General features: G+C 28.3%; 1 protein-coding gene across 1 annotated transcript in view; it reads right to left on the reverse strand.

Moving 5' to 3' along the window:
• The window catches only part of LOC119672491 (putative uncharacterized protein DDB_G0277255), a 67,782-nt gene extending 62,739 nt beyond the window's left edge, over nt 1–5,043 (reverse strand). Inside the window, exon 1 of the mRNA XM_038083550.1 lies at nt 3,550–5,043. Coding sequence (XP_037939478.1) covers nt 3,550–5,031 — 1,482 coding nt within the window. The 5' untranslated portion in view covers nt 5,032–5,043. The remainder of the gene's footprint in view (nt 1–3,549) is intronic.
• Nucleotides 5,044–17,667: the final 12,624 nt, after the last annotated feature.

A 17,667-nucleotide genomic window follows, 5' to 3' on the forward strand; every position in this document is an offset into this window, starting at 1 on the left:
ACTTTAAAAGTATTTTCACTTGGCTTGGAGGTAGCTTTCTTTTACTAAAAAATTCAAATCTAGTGTTTTATTTTTTTATAAATTTAAATATATAATAAATATAAAATATTTAATATTATTATTAAAATTTTCATTAATATAAGTGTATGATATCAGTAATTTATGAATCAAGATATTTTTATGTTTCGCACATAATTTTCTTATATTATTGTTATAAAATATTTAACAATGTTATATTAAACAGCCTGCTTTGCTTATGCCCAGCACATAATGTTAACGCATCGCCTTAACATCTTAGGAACTTTCTTTTTAGAGAACGTCAGGACCTCCTTCCAAGGTTCTAAGTGATTGTAACCCTTGAGTTTTTTAATTATATGGTAGCAAAATGGGCCTATAGGCTTAAGGCTTAGACTTAGGCTAAACAGCAAACTACCTCAATATCTGTGTGAAGCTAAAGGTAATGGCATTTTGAAGCTTTTTCAAAGAATAATATAGTTGACAGTGAACGGATAAATGATTCAATTTATATATTATGTACATTCAGACGACTGAAGTTATTTTGTATATTTCTACTTTAATTACATTCTTTAACTTATAAGTATGCTATTTATTTGAATTAATAAATACGTAATCATTTACATATTCATAGACTAACGAATTTGATGACAGTTTAAATCCTAAATTTATATGGGCCAGTCATTCAATAAGTCAGTAGAGTTCCTAGTAAGTTTTTAAATCTCAATAACGAGGTACTATATATGAAATTCGAAGTAAATACCAGCATTAGATAGAGTAATATTATGACACATTAATTAAAATTAAAAAACAGGACAAAAAATATAATGGACCACAATCAAGCATCTTAAGACCTTTCGACAAACTTTGTTTGCTGTATTTTTTCTAATAGCACTAAAATAGCAAAATATAAATAAACTATATTCATTGCGGATAAAGATGGATATTTTATCCATCCCGTTAAATCTTGAAGGTTATAATATTGAAAGTGTTAAAAAGCGAAAGAAGGAGGTGAGACCGATGTTAATATTTGGAATCAAATCTGTTTTTCTGTTAATACTATATGTAGTTACTAATGTAAAATAATATATTAATGTACATAAAAAATGAATTATAAAATAAGCAAAAGTCAAAGTTGCAGCTAACAGTATGAAAGAAGTGAACTATTAAATGAACCATTTGTTTTTATATTTTAAATTATATATTTTTGTTATTTTTTTTGTAATATTTTTGTGTTTAGTTATTTATATACTTCTGCCAGTCATTTAGTTATTTAAAAAATATATTAAATAAAATTTAAAATTATTTTTTTTGTGTTTTTTTTAATACTTATTTCTTAATGTTTTATTCTATTTTTATAATTCTTAAATGAATATGTTATATTATAATTAATTTCAATACTTATTTTTCAATTTATTGCAAATCTCATAAGCAAGTTTTAATGTAATTTTAGTTTGTTTTTTTTTGCTCTTATTCCTTATATTTGTTTTTTTAATATTCATACATTTTATTATTTAATTATATATTATTTTAAAACACAATTTTTTTCATTTGTGTTGCTTTTTTTAAATAATTTTTTCTTTAATTTTTATATTTATATATTGTTCAAATGAAATTTTTATTTTATAATTTATTTATTTAATTATTTTCCAATTATTCATAATATATTTTATGAACGAGTTCTAATGTTTCTTCTTTCCCTTTTGTTTTTTATTATTATTCCTTTTATTTGTATTAAGTTTTATTATAATTATTATGATAAAAGCAATGAAGGCTCACGAAATCTTAAAAACATTCTAAAATCAATTCTATCTTAATTGAACTATATAATTAAATAAACAATTTGTTTTGTATGACCTCGAAACCAACTTAAAGAATTATTTATTTTTATTAGTTTTAAGTAATCTGTTCTATTGATCTTAACTCACAAAAATTAAAGAACCAATCAGAGGAAGACCTAGTAATTAATTAAAAATAATATAATATAATAATGTACATATAGTAAAATGCTAATTTGATTGATTATTTGACTATGAAAAAATTTCAAAAGTGAGCTGCCGGTATTAGTTTCTGGTTGTTAAACTACTTCTAGTTAAATCATTTTAATTAACAATTTATATCTCGTTAGCTTATTATTAAGTTAAGCTTAAGGATGAATCCCTGATAGATTCTAAGTAGATCGCTTGTGGGTTCGTTGCATTTACATAAAGCTCCTTTTATTTGATTTCAATACTTATGTGATATAAAATAGACTCATATGTTAGTCGCATCATTCTAATCAATTTATATTCAATGAGAATTATTAGGTGTATGATTCTCGAATTTTATATCAATTATAAATTATAGTTCAATGAAAAAAAAATTATTTTAAAAATAACACTTTTTAAATATGTATGTATTAATATTTTATGGAAGAAACTATGATATGATCTCAATAAATATAATCATACTACATTTTCAAAATATTTTACTTTTGTGCTGCGGTTGAGTTATTCATTATTCATTTTATTTATTCATTTTTGCAAGGATTTTCGAATCTTATATAATGAGTAAATTACATGTCTTTAAAAATAAAAAATTTTATATTACAGTTTTTAGCAGAAGTTGATATATAATTGCAATAAAGAAGCTTTGAGCTCCGGTTGAGCCAAGCGTTATTTCTATGTCTTGAATTTATATAAAGCAAAATTATAAACTTATTGAAATAATTTTTATTATTTAAATTGAAAATAAAAAAATTGAAATTATATAAATTCAATAGATTCATTAATATACTATACAGCTTTTTTTTTTTTAAATTTTAATCTGTAATTCTTATACCTTCTTTCACTTTTTTATATGAAAAACTATATAGTGTAAGTAACACATTATACAAATACTGTTGAATAATTAAAATTTTATATAATGCTTTTTCGAATAAAAGTACTAGTTTGCAATAATCTTAACGTATAATTTTTGTTTTAGTGATTCATTGCATTTACAGAGAAAAATTCCTACTATTAACCAATATATTCAATATATTTGTCATGTATTGAATTTTTTTCAAATTTGCAATAAAATTATTTCCGAATTGTTAACCTTTTCACCTCATAGTTTTTGATACCCGTAGTTATATAAAACCCACTTTCATTGTCAGCATCACTTTAATCATATCAATGTATAAGAATTGCAACATAATCGCATAATAAAGATTTTCTACTGCAATTTATGCAAATCATCTGAATGCTTTTCAGAAGACGTAAACCCACTTAAATAGGTGCACGTACGATTTCTAACGGTTCAATAAAAATAATAAGAAATGACAGCAAATTGTGAGTTGCACATTTGCAGGGAAAATTGGTGCTGCTCACAAATTTCCAACTACTTTATATCTAAATAGGTACGAGCACTAGGTTAGTGCAGACATACATATTCCGAGTTGATAAATAGACACGTCTTGTTTGTAATCACGAATTTTTGAGCTCTTCCTCAACTTGGCATGATGGTAAATATAAAATTGTTAAAATGTTTTCCCATAAAACTTATCACGCTTACCTTATCCTTATTGTTAACGGACTGTTTTTGCTGATAGTATTCCTCGCGTGCATTACTATTCAAACTATCAATTATGGCTGAAGTATTGACGTGTGCATCATATACCATGTCATTGTTGTTGTTGTTATTGTTGTTGTTAATATTATTATTGTTATTGTTGCTGTTTGTGTTGTAATTGCTGTTGTAGTTGTTGGTGTTGGTGTTGGTGTTGATATTAGTGCTACCATAGTTGGCTGCTGTACTCCCACTGGTAATGCGTTGGTCTGCAGGCGTTGAAGAAGTAACAGGACTGCCAGCAACAGTTGACAGTTTATGTTGATAGTTATGTTGTTGTTGCTGTTGATGTGGCTTACTATGCTGCTTCTGATATTGTAGTGGCTGTTGTGTGGTGTATGCAGCAGCTGCTGCAGCAGCAGCAGAAACTTTTTGTTTTGTAGTCGTTTGTTTATAATGACCGGTTGATAAACTTCCTGGTCTTTGACCACGTTTTGTTAGAGTAGTCAACGAGCCTGAACTTTTAGTAGCACTGGATAATGGCCGCTTGGTGGCGCGTGTTTTTGTTAATTTTCCACTGGTAGTTAAGGTACGTTGACTACCAGCGGTGGTGGTGTGTGCCGAACTTGTATCAGAATCTGCTGCTGTTATAGCAGCAATATTATTATTAGAACGTGCAGCTACGAATTGATCATCAGGATCTGTAGCATCTGTTAGTGAATCAAGGGTGGTTGAACCATAATCTGCAGCAATTGAACTAGAAGCTAATAAATTTGTATCAGTGTTGGTATCGGTATCGGTGTCGGTATCTGTAACTGAATCCGCTTCAAGTTCAATGTCCGTGGCTACTTCAGTCGCTGACTCAGCAGATATATCTTCTAAATCTAGTTCCGGTGATATAGTAGTAATGGATAATTCACGCATACGTGTTGTTTGAGATGTCACAGCAGCTTGTGCTGCAGCTAATTCATCCATAGAGGTTTGTAGTTGCAATAAAGTAGTTTCATCTAAAACCAAAGTAGGAACTGTTTCTGGTTCTATTGCAGTAGCCGATTCAGTAGTGGGTGCAAAATGACCTGTTGTTGGTTCATTTGTGTACGTGGTGCTGTTTTGTGTGAGCGCAGCATGTTCTTCAATATCCAACGATTCCTTTAGACGTGCAACGCGTTCTACTATACGTTCAAGCATATCCTTTTGGGATTCAGGTAAATTTCTCGTATCCAATGTAAGTAGTTTGTTATATTTCTCAATATTTTGTTTGACAGTTTCAATGTCTGCTTGTATTTTTGCTGGCGGTGGTGCTAAAGTAGATATATCCAATTGTCGCCCACTGCGAGCAGATGGTAGAAAATGCGTTCGTGCGCGTCTATTACTATAGCCTACTAGTTCTATAACACCAGGATAATCAGCAGTGGATGTAGTCGGTATTTGCAGTAAACTAATGTATAATAGTAGCAAAGCTAGACAGGATAATGGCGGTGTATTCATTTTGTTTGCACTTTCTTTTTTTGTTTTTGTTATTGTTAAATTTTTGAAAATGCACTTAAGTATTTAAAAATTTTTTTTTTCCAATCTTTAGATATATTTTTGCTTAACAAAAACACAATATTTCCACTACTGAGTACACTTTGAAGTTTAGCTAAAAATTTAGCACTTATTTTGTTAATTTCTTTTTTTTTTTTTGTATAAATAAACAACAAAATTAATAATTTTTATTTTTGTCGCATTTAAAATACTGAAAAGACCGTATCTGTATTAGTGTCAAGTAACTGTTTCTGATTTAATGTCTACTCGCGGCTACTTTAAGTCAATTCATCATACACTGGCACAACACAGAAAAGTCCCAACGCGCGATTTAGTCCAAAGTAAAAAATTTTTTCTTTCACTGTTTCTAGTTTTTTTTATTCAATGGGCGATTATAATTCTTGTTTATAATATTTATAATTTCTTTATTAACTGTTGTTTTTTTTCTTCTTTTACTTGCCTTAGCTAAGTTTTTCGCACTACTATTTAACCAAAAAATACAACTAGACTTCCATCTAGTAGCACCGCAGCGGTACAAATGTTCCACGACATGATTTTGCAGCGTCTTTTAAAAATTTTTCTTTAAAGCTGCAATCGCAACATGAGACCTGAAAACAGACCAAGTCTAAAAGAAAACAATAGAAAATATAACTTTTCCAACATGCAAAAGTTTCATGCTGCGAAGACACTCTTGCTTCGAGCTCAATTGTTTGAAGCGAACATTTCTCTTTGAGCTTAGTTCCGCTCTCACGGCTTATGCTCTCTTAACTATTCACACTAACTGTGTTTACAACACAGCCAACGTTGAATATTTGAATGCTGCCGTACTGCAGATTCTCATTATCAGAGCAATGCCGCGATGTTGAAATGATCATGAACTTGGCGTAAATTTGGTTTGAACTTTATTTGCAACTGGCCTAAACATGTTGTAACGGCTTATGCAGCAAATGCTTTCTGTTCGCATTGACTGACTCTTTGATATTTTTTTGAGATTTTAGCCTTGGTACTATAATTTAGATGCTTGCTTCTTCTTTCATAGGTTTTATTGAGTATTTTTGAATATTGTTTTTTTTTGTTTTTTTTTATATTTTTTATTTTTTTTATTTTTTTTGTTTTTGTGCGATATTTGTGTGGAACGTAGGAAAAGTGCTTGCACTATTCGTGTGCAATTTTTTATGCGATTTTTTTTTGCGATTTTAAAGTTATTGATATAGAGAGTTTTTATTTTTATTGTTTTTTGTGTCTTAATTTTTTTTTATTTTTTTTGGTCTTTTGTAATGGTTTATCTTACTGCCATCTATGTTGTTCTTTTTTAGTACGTACTTGTAGCAGTTAATCCTCAAATAATTTCCTTACCACGGCAGAAAAGGTGTACGAACGATTTTTTTTGTTTAAATTTTGCGTAGAGCCTTTTTTGTTGGTAGTTTTAAGTAAATTTAAATTTTTTTTATATTTTTATTTATTTTTTGTTTTTCATTTTGAATACCGTGTGCTTAAATTGTTGTCTATTAGATGACATCAATTAATTTTGGCTTAAATAATGCCTAACATACATAAAAATGTCACTGCCATAACCCACTTAAGCGTGGGAACAGTTTATTTAAGTAAAATTGCAACAAATGCTGAAGGACTGGAAGTGAATTTGCGTATTACTAATTTGCAAATTTGGATATGAATAAATTTTAAAAGTAGATATAACAATAATATAACTAATAATGTATTAATATTCTAATATAATGTAATATTTACTATATGTGTAAAAACAATAAATTAGACATAAGATTTCAAAACTTTGTATACAGTTTAAATTCATCGTATTAATCAGTAAACGATACTGCAGTTTTGAATCTACACATTTTGAATACTAAAAGTGTATGGACATCAAAGAATAAGTGAAGCTCTTGACCTATATTTCTCATATTTGAATATTTTAAATAATATCTATAGTGACTCATATACAATTCTTTTATTATAAAAAGAAAAAAACAAAAATTCAACAGCTCAGTTGATATGTTTTGTATTTTATTCTGTATTTTTATAGTATCCATGTCCAATCTTATTGTATTAATTTCAAGAAACTTGTTCTAGTCAGTAGCATATTATTTTTATTCTTGTAGATTTAAAGCGCTTGTACCTTATCTAAATGTATCTAGAACTTATGTTATTATATTGGTATTGAAATAAAATACTTATAAGCTATTTTCGTTATTTTATCAACACTTCGTTTCAGTTTTAATGGGTGAATTAACATAACAATTAATTTTTACGTGATAGTTAAAAGATATTTCCGTTAAAATTGGTACCATTATTACTGTTTGAAGTAAATTCCAGGTTCGAGAAAGTGATTTATATGCAAAGTTCTTTAAGACAAAGTAAAATTTACCGAAAATTGAAAAACAAAGAGAAAAGAAAGCAACAGCTAAAGAGATAATGATAAATGATACATATGTGAATTACGCTTTAATTCATTGTTCACAAATTCTTTTAATTATATAAAGATATTTAATTATACATGGGGTTAGGTTAGAATATTTTCAAAGCAAGGCCTGTATGTTAACTAATGACTAAAGACAACTAAAATCTATAAGACAGAAGCCTTCAGTTTGTTGAAGTATAATTGGCAGCAAAGAGGATTTCACTTGTGGGACTTTAAGTTAAATCAGATATTACTTCTGATTGCATTGGCTACGTTAGGGAATGCCATGGTAACTGCGGTTTATACCAAAAGTTATGCAGGAAAAGTTTTAGTATGTATGATTTACTCAACATGCATGTTGCGTTTATTAACCAAATGCTGTGACCCAAAAAACATCTGAGATTTAAATGGGCTTCTCTCCTCAACAATGAGGAATTTTTGAAAAACCATCGACTTTTGATTTTCTTTTCTGTTTCAAAATATTTCGTTTTATATTCATAATTTTAATGAAAATAATTGCACTGATTATTACTTATCTCTTATCTACTATTCTTGGCAACACTAATGACAACCCTAAAAATAAAGATGTTTTGATACCTAACAGAATACTATTAAATTAAATTCGTATTTAAAATTTTGTCAATTGCAGAGAAAAAATAAAGATGGAAAAAATATTTTGTTTCACATAACTATTACTTTCAAAAGCGTTTAATTTATTTATAAATCCAGTTTAGGTATAAACTTCTCATAAAAAATAGTAAAAACGTATATCCGATTAAACCCAACATTAGCAGCAGCACTATCAATCTTGCAGAGGTTGACCCTATGATTTTTATTTGATTGTGTGAAAATAAAACAAACATGCAAGATATCTGCAAGCAAAATAGAAACATAAATCCCACGAAATGCATAAAAAATGCACAATATCGAAATTTTATGCAGTCATTTATACATAGCTGCCTGCATTTATTGCGCTATCACAAAAAATTCTAATGCAATTGGCAATGAGAGAATCATTTGCACTACTAAAAATGAAGCTACAAACGCAGAACATAAATGCACCGCAGCAACTGCAGTAAAAGTCGATCGGCGGTGCAAAATATTAACCTGAAGATCTGAACTAACAGCCAAGCGAGAGATAGAAAAAAAATAAAAGTAGAAAAGGTAAAAAAAAAACAAATTGTAATAAAAACTATATATATTATTAGAAAACGAAAAAGATTTTAAAATAAAAATGGGTAAAGTGCTATAGGCACTCGATGTAGAGGTACTGGTCAGCTAAACAAAGACGTTTGTTGCTGCAAGTAAAAGGTAAATTAAGAAAATATGCGCCAAAGACTCACCACAATACACACAGTTAGAACAGAGTGTGTATTTGCAATAATTTTATATGCAAAAGATGCAACAATAACTGCAGCTCTAGCACAACAACAACAACAACAACAAAACTGTCTGGGAGAAACAATTCTGACACAGCATTGGTATATTATACAGAAAAGAGTATGGAGAAACCTAATATTAGTAAACATTTAACAAATTTGCAAGAATACCAATAAAAATAACAAAAATCATAAATAAAACAACAACAAATTTTCTAACAATAAAATAGTGAAAAGTAAGTATTCATCACAAGTAAAGTTCAAGTTCGAAACTGTGGCATAAGATAATCGAGTAGAGATACAAGTTCTATAAGTTTTCTCCATAGTATCAGTACATTTTGTGCTTGACTAAAATAAAGATGACGCTTCAATTGTAATCATCGATAAGAGCTTATAGTGTATGAAGTATCAAAATCTAATTGTCTGTTATTAGACGGAGATAGCAGCAAACCATGATGAAATGAAGAAAGTTAACAAAGTGCAATATCATCATCATGATCACTAACTGCATCAGTTTCAGCAACAACAACAGCAAAGTCAACTGCAATAGGAATAGCAACAACAACAGCAACAGTGTCAGTATCAGTAACATTAACAACAACAAATGCTGCAACAATAGTGCTAGAAAAACTTTCCTCGATCGAACTAAAGAATAATCAAATAAATAAAAGTAAAAGAAATATAAAAGAAGCCCCCAAGTGCTAAAGGAAAATATGCTGCATACTGCATATTGCAAACTGCATATATAGTATATCTATTACACAAATAAATACAAAAAAATGTGTATAAATAAGTTGAGGTTAAAACTATGATAATATAGTAAGGCAACCTCTGATCCACATTGATAGCTTTTCTGTTGTTGTTTTTTATGTGCCTATTTTTCCCGCCTTCATCATTATTGAGTAGTCTTTATAGTCTTTATGGTGATAATCATGTTGCATATTATGCCTTATGTGTGTCAACGCATATTTTTTTTTTGGTAAGTACGACACTAAAGCAGTGTAGATACTTTTGATCAAAAGTGTCTACACTGCTTTGTGATTTTTATCGACTAACTTTTGGTAAATAAAATAGAAGTCATTTATTTTTTACTTTAAAATTTTTTACTCATGCATTTACTTAATGTATGAAAATAAGCTAAAAGTGCATATCTAGAAACAAATTTATAATAAATCTATTCCTGTGGAAACGTAAAATTAATTTTGCAACCAGTAGTGACAAGAATATAAATTTAATTGCTTTCTACACAGGTTTTAAAAAGCTCAAGTTGCAATTAAAACACAATAAAACTACATATTCTCCTCTATTTAGCGTTCAAGATAGAACTATTAAGATTGCCCCGAGCGGTGCAGAGCCGCTAATACATTCGAACAGTTTTGCAATTTGAATTCGTTGAGTTTATTACGAGTAATGGTAATGTCATCAACAAATCAAATTACAAGTTTTTGTCATAGTTCCTCTTCTTTTCACAAGTGATGTGAATAACTGAGATTCTGGTTTTCCAGACCAAGTCTGCTGTTTGAAAAAACTGTGTAAAGAAATGAAGAAGAATCTTCATATGCACATTTGCATTAGAAAATTTAATATTTTTTCCTTTTCTCACTGCATAAACTTTGCTAAATTATAATTTCATTAAATAAAAGATTCGCATAATCACATTAGATGCATTAGATAGATTAGATGCAGATACTTACTACATGCATAGACGCACAGGAAGTAGGCGCGAAAGAAACAACACATACGTGTATTACAAACGTGGCTTCTGTGGTCTGCAAGGGAAATGCAACTTTGGCATTTCGCTACTCCAAATAACATAACACCACAGAAGCACATATCAAGTACAATGATCTTGTTTTCCAAGTTGTTTGGTTTTCTCATATATATTGGATTTATTGCCATTAGTAATTAAATATGAAACTACTTGAACTCTCCTCAATTCACTACGAATTATATTTCTCATTCATGGATTGCTACGGATTTTAATGACACAATTAAATGAGCAATTTGTTTCCATAGAGGATTTTATTGGTTTGCAATTAAAGTGCAAGTAAACTGTTGCAAAATGCAATAAACCAGTTAGCTTAAGTGATATAACATGACAATTTAATAGCAGTTTAAAAACTTTAAGAGTTAAGTATGTAAAAACCTATAACAATTAGAAAACTCGTTAAAAATAGTAAAAACTTGAAAATAGAATTGATTATGATTTAATTTTTGATATTTGAAGTCGGCTTCAAATAACATTTTAAATTAAAGGTCATGACAACTAAAAATGTTATACGAATGTTTTTACAATATTTAAATATCATATTCGAATGAATTAGTGTCAGATTATATTTTTATGCAGTTCAGTAATTCCCTGAAGTTAACTATAGATGATAGTTTAAATATAACTTACTTACTTATTGCTGTCCTTCTCTCCAAGTGGAGCATAGGGCCTCAACGATTCCTCTGAATTTTATCCTGTTGCCTGCTTCTCTAGTAATTTGATTCCAGGAGTACTGTGTGGCTATGTAAGGTCCTGGTCCACGGTTGGTCACCATGTGATAGCTGGTTATTTTATTAAAATAAAACAACTAAACTTTTAATATAAATTAAATTAAATTGTAATTTAACGTCATTTATGATGGCAGTGACTATTTTACTCAATAGAAACTATTGTATTTTGTTAGAGAGGTTTCGAAAAGTAGTGAACTACAACAACAACAATTTTTTTTTTATTATTTTAAATTACTCAGTTTTTGTATTTAAATATTTATTATGTATCATATTTATATTCGAATGTATTAGCGTTAAAACCACAAAAGTTTTATAATTGATTTTTATTCAAATCCCTAAATAAATAAAAAAATTATTTTTATTGTTTTGAAACTTTTCGCTATTAAATTACCAGTGGTAATATATTAAAAACCAATTTAAGTAGAGACTAGTAAAATATTAATTAGTTTTAAGTTAATTAATAATAAATAGTTTATATGTAATATTAGTTTAAAGTATAGTCATAAATAGTCTCTCTCATAAGTAAATGGAGTTTTCAAAAAATAAATTTAATGTAAAAAGAAAATTCTTCTAGGATTGGAATAACACTTTAGTAAATACAAAGAGATTGCATAGTTTGCTTTTCAGCAATCTGATCACTTTAAAGCATATCAAGATACACACAGAAATGGAGCTTATTAATAATAACAATATTACGGAAAATCATTTTTATATTAATGCTAGGCTTTGTAACCTGGATATCAAAGGCACTGGTTTGTGAAGTTGAAACAAATGTTTTTTAATTTTTAAGATTAAGTTGGCGATGTTAAAAAGATTTATGCTTCATCGCTAGCAAGAAGCAATTGAGGAGCGAATTTATGGGTAGAATATCAGGTGATAAATTGTACTGACGGAACCCCAAAAGAGTTAACTACTTATAATACAATTAACCCATTAAACGCAGTATCCGTTTATAATATACGTAATAAAGTCAAATTCTTTTAAATGAAGTTCTTTCAAAAACAAAAAAAAGTATAAGGAACTATGCATTCTGTCAAAAGCTATTAAATACTATAATTCACATTAAATATATTAAAATAATTTGCTTTCATATATTTGCTGAAAGGCTTATATAGAATTTTCAACTCTACTATAAAAAAGTGCTATAGAGCGGCACTATTTTCAATAAAGTCAATATTCTGTACAAAGTCCATATTAACGAAAAATATTAAAAAAATTTAATAAAAAAAATTAATATTCAAAAAGATTCTTAATATTTTTTTAAAAAAAAAAATATATATTTTTTTAAAGAAACTTATTAATCGAAACACTACTATTTTTTTTATCGAATTAATACTATTTTTACGGTTATGGGTCTTTATTATAGTCTTTTTTTAATTACATTTTATGTTGAAAAATAATATTAACCCGAAGGTACAATGGTATTATTAAAGATTTGTAGATTTATCTAAAAGTTTAAAGCTATAGTCTGCCAACTTTATCAATTCTTCTCTATATTTTTATTGCATTATACAAGCTTTTAGTTACTAGCAGAAAAAGATCTAAAAGTCGCTTAGTGGGTTAACTTATAAACGATGATAGTTTCACAATCCTATTAAGCACATGGTATCCCTTTCGTATTCTTAGTCATCATATGAGACAATGGTTTGTAGGCTTTAATTATTTCTTGACCAAGTCAATCTACTTTTTATTACTATGCTTCTCCTAACTGATTTGAGCTCATTGTATTTCAATAGCAATTTGAAGGTCGAAATTTCAGCTATTAAAATTTCATCACTCCGAAATCGAGTGTTTTTTTCATGATCAACTTAATAAATAGAACATTGCAATAAATTTTTCGTGACATGACTAAAAAATAAAAAATTAATCAAAATATTGTTATTAATAATACGAAAACATAATTTCGAAAAATGTAAAGATTTTGAAATTAGAAAAATTTTTTCTAATATCATGACTACTCATATAATAATGTTTGTAAACCTTTTCTAGACTTTAAGAATTGCATTTTAAGAATGCAAGGAGCATTTTTTAACAATACCGAAAAAAATCCTTTGAATCTTGTAATAGCAGATAATTGTGGTACAGTTCTTTTACTAAAAATATTAAATTAATTCTTAAGCGTTTCTCAATTTTTTTTTTATGAAAAAAATCGACTTCTAACTTTTATCAAGTACTAATAACTTGATAGAAATCACTTAGGAATCACTTATCATGTAAATTATAGGTGTCAACTAAAGCTTACGATAGTGGCAACCTACTGTTTTGATTGATTGCTATGGAAGACTATACGACTTCAAGGAAGGAAACTGTTTTCCTTTTAGCTACATTTCTGATTTATTGCAATTCTTTGTGCTATCATATGGGTTGCTACAAATTTTTTAAAACAATCTATTACGATTTAATAAAGTAATTAACGGATTAATGTTTACTTTGTTAAGAATTATTGCCTTTATACAGATTAATATATTATAAAATATTATGAAAAACCAAGATTCGTTACATAAAACGTATTAATAGCTTTACTTTTGAGGTGTTTTCAGAAAGATACATATTATTAATAAAAGATACATATTTTATTCATCACCAAAGAATAAGCTTAAGCATGTATATTTTGAAGTATTTATTTATTTGTATATCCCAAATATTGTTTTTTTTTAAATGTAGCAGATTAACCTCACTACTATCGTTAAATAAATTTGGTTATTTGTTCATACCAATAAAGATTTATGATTGTAGACCAAAGCATTAGAACTAAAATTATTTTAAATTCGTTCTCATAAATTCTTTTAATGAATTTTTACAAAATTAGCATATAAATTTTTTAATAAATTTATAAAAAACCTAATAATTTATAGTTCTCGTGCGTTTTTTTTAAAACAGTGCATCTATATATTAAGCTTATGTATGCATGTATAAAGGCGAATCAGTATTTCCATTGTGCATTTCTGAAAGAGAAATTTCAAAATAATTTACATAATTTTTCAGTTATATAACAGTAAGAATGCAACAGCCACATCGAACTATAACAAAAGGTCAAAAAAGTTGACTGAACTTATCAGTGCAATTTAAATAATATTGAAAAAATGAGAAAAAAGTTTATTTAATATATTGAGATACAAAACAATTAATTTTATTTATAAAAAGAAAGCAGCCATCGAATGTAGGCACATGCAACATGCATTTGCGTCATTGTGTTAGAATCAGATAATGCTAATGCCAATTAAAAACTCACAAACAACACCTAAGCGTCTCTTAGCTGACCGCAAATATGCGCGGACACAACGGCGACGTTCAATCAACGAAATCAATTAAAATGGCACGTTTACCTGGCACAGGCAAGCCACTGTTTCAGCGTTCGCGCCGGTACAATAGATGCCACATTTATGTATGTACTGCATATAAATATAATTGAACTGCATAAGATTCTATACCAACAATAGATGCGAATGCAGCAACAAAACTCAAATTGCCTTCTAAGCATATCGAGCACGGCTCTGCTCCATTCGGCTAATTCAGATGCATAGCCAGTCTGTGTATCACTGATACAACAATGTATATTAAAATTCAATTCTATTAAAAGAGGCGCTGCGAAAATCAACTAACGGTGATGGCAGCGTGTTTGTGCAGCGTGTGCCAATCGTATCAAATCAGATTAAATCAAACAGCAGCAGCGGCATTTAAACCAGCAGGTGCCGTGGCTAACAATTCAACGATCCGGTAATGTTGATCTTCTACTGACCAACAATCATTGTATGTTACAAGATACCAATTTCTCCCAAAGTAACAATTAAATATGCATACCGCAATTTTTACCTATCGAAGTGCGTTCATTTTAAATTACCTTCGAAGTAAGACTATTAAGTTTATTAGAGGGTTAAGTAAACGATTAGTTAAACGTTTTGTGGACTGAAAACTTACTCATTTATACTCAGTTCTGATTCTGTATTTTTAAGATCGATTATTTTAGTTCAACACAAGACATTATTACTGACTCAATGTGTGAACTTGCGGTTAACAGTACATTGTATCCAGGAAATAGAAGAACTAGCAGAAATACTGTCAGGAGGCATAATAGATATCTAGGTTTCAGTGATAAATCTATTAATTTCTTAATAATAATAGCAGTAAACTATATCTTGAATAAAATGAATAAAATGAAGAAAATTACGTATATTTTCTATGAAATTCTATTCTTATTATAACTATTTATATTTTTAATGACATTAATAACAGCATTTTCCTTTTAGATGAAAAACTCTTTCCAATGATAAAAATAGTACTTATACTACAGCTAAAACAAGAAGTCTTCGAATTTTACTACGTCGGGTCCGCTATATGCCTAGTTTGCTCTAGTCATTATAAGTGCACAAATGTGTTAAACTTAAACACAGTAAACTTATCGAATATACCATAGAAAATATAGTGTGAGATTGAAGTACGTTAGCTTTTTCAGAGAGATACAAAACTCCATTTGTAGAACACTTTTTATTGGTTCTATTTGTAGTTATTCGAATCTTGTCAATTTCTGTGTCAATTTTCTAAGTCCAATTTTTAATCTGTAATAGTTAGGTTATAAAAAATGACACTTAAATCTACCAAAGACAAAAAGTGATTATGTTACTTATTTATTCTAATCTTTTTTAATCATTTTTTAAATTTAAATTTAATATTTATATTTTATATATTGAAATATATACAAATCAAGTTAAATTTAATATTTAAATCACAATTCCTGGCTATTATTTAGAAGAAGATTATAACAAAGCGAGAATTTATACAATTTTTTTTCTTTTGTGTGTGACTTAAACCCACTGTAACCACTACTTAGGAATGAATAGAGAAGATTTCCACAGCAATGGAATGAATTTTATAAATTTTGAATTTTATAAATTCATTCTAGTAAGCAGGGAGAGAGTTATGAACAATAGACGTATTACCTAGTGGAAAAGGTGTATGTTACCACAATTTACTATGCAGTTTAATCCTTCTATATATTTTGCTCAATTACATTAGTTCCTAAATAATAAAAATATTAAATTCTAAACATAAAATCTTTATAATGTTAATTTTTTTTTGTTGAGAGTTAGATAAATTCGATTATTATTTTCCAATAAGACCTCTATTTTCAAATTAATTCGAATATGACATTGATTTTTTTTATGGTTAATCTTTTATTCGCGAAAAACTATTACTGTTTTCTAGTTTTAGATTTTCTTATATCTACTATAAATCCAAAACTATCTACTATTATCAATTATAAGATTAAAATTATATCAGTATATGTATTTTAACAATTCTTGTGGAACTTATATTACCATCGATATTCTCAATAGAACTTTTTGTGGGATATATATTCAGATAACCTTAAGTTTAACACGCTAAAATTTGCGCTCTCCCTATCTTATCATTGAATGAGATAAAACTTTATTGACACTGGTATAATTTTTAAAAACCCTTCTTAGTTTTGTTGAACTGTAGTTATAACATGTTTGACTTCTATGGGATTCGTTGTTACTACGTACACACTCCTTTCTCTCTTATTATGATATGGGACTAACAATTACTCTAACCTTAATTTTAACACCCTGCATTTTTCCTTTCTTATTATTGAATGACATTATAGAAGATTGTTGAAAGAGTTAATTTTTTTAAAAGCCTTACCTAATTTTGTGAAACTGAAGTTATAACATCTTTAACTCCATGGTGTTCGTTGTTACATACTCCTTTCTTTCTTCCTTTCTTTCTTATTTCGGATTGCGTCCAACAATTACTGAGTTGTAAAAACACATATACCATATAATCAAAAGTATATATTACCGAAACCATAGCTATTGGTTTTCTTCTCAAGTAAGCCGCATTTTCATAGTATAATTGCAATTGAGTAACTTTACTTTAGTTTCTAAAGTAGTTAACACCACAAAGTCACTATAACTGTTCGTAGTTATTTCTGGATTTGAGTATAGCAGTAAAAAAAGAAAAACTACGAGTATGACAATGAACATATCAATGAGGAAATCAACCAAGCATATATCCTTTAACATTTATCACACTTCACGTTGTCTGCATTTAGTTGGCAATAAATATTGTAATTTGTCATTTGCCAACTTAACGACTGCTCACAACTGTGGGCAGTGAGTTTCTGTAATTGTTACAAATTTTTTACACTTGTTGCATAAAATTAATTTCAACCGCTCCTACTCGTATTTAAACACATGCTGGGTTCAGTTTGAGATATATCGTCTCAAATAAACTGAACGATTTACGGACATACAATATTTTATGTTTGCTGGTTTGCAGTTGTTTGTT

The sequence above is a fragment of the Teleopsis dalmanni genome, chromosome 1 (assembly GCF_002237135.1).
Source record: "Teleopsis dalmanni isolate 2A chromosome 1, ASM223713v2, whole genome shotgun sequence".
NCBI lineage: Eukaryota > Metazoa > Arthropoda > Insecta > Diptera > Diopsidae > Teleopsis > Teleopsis dalmanni.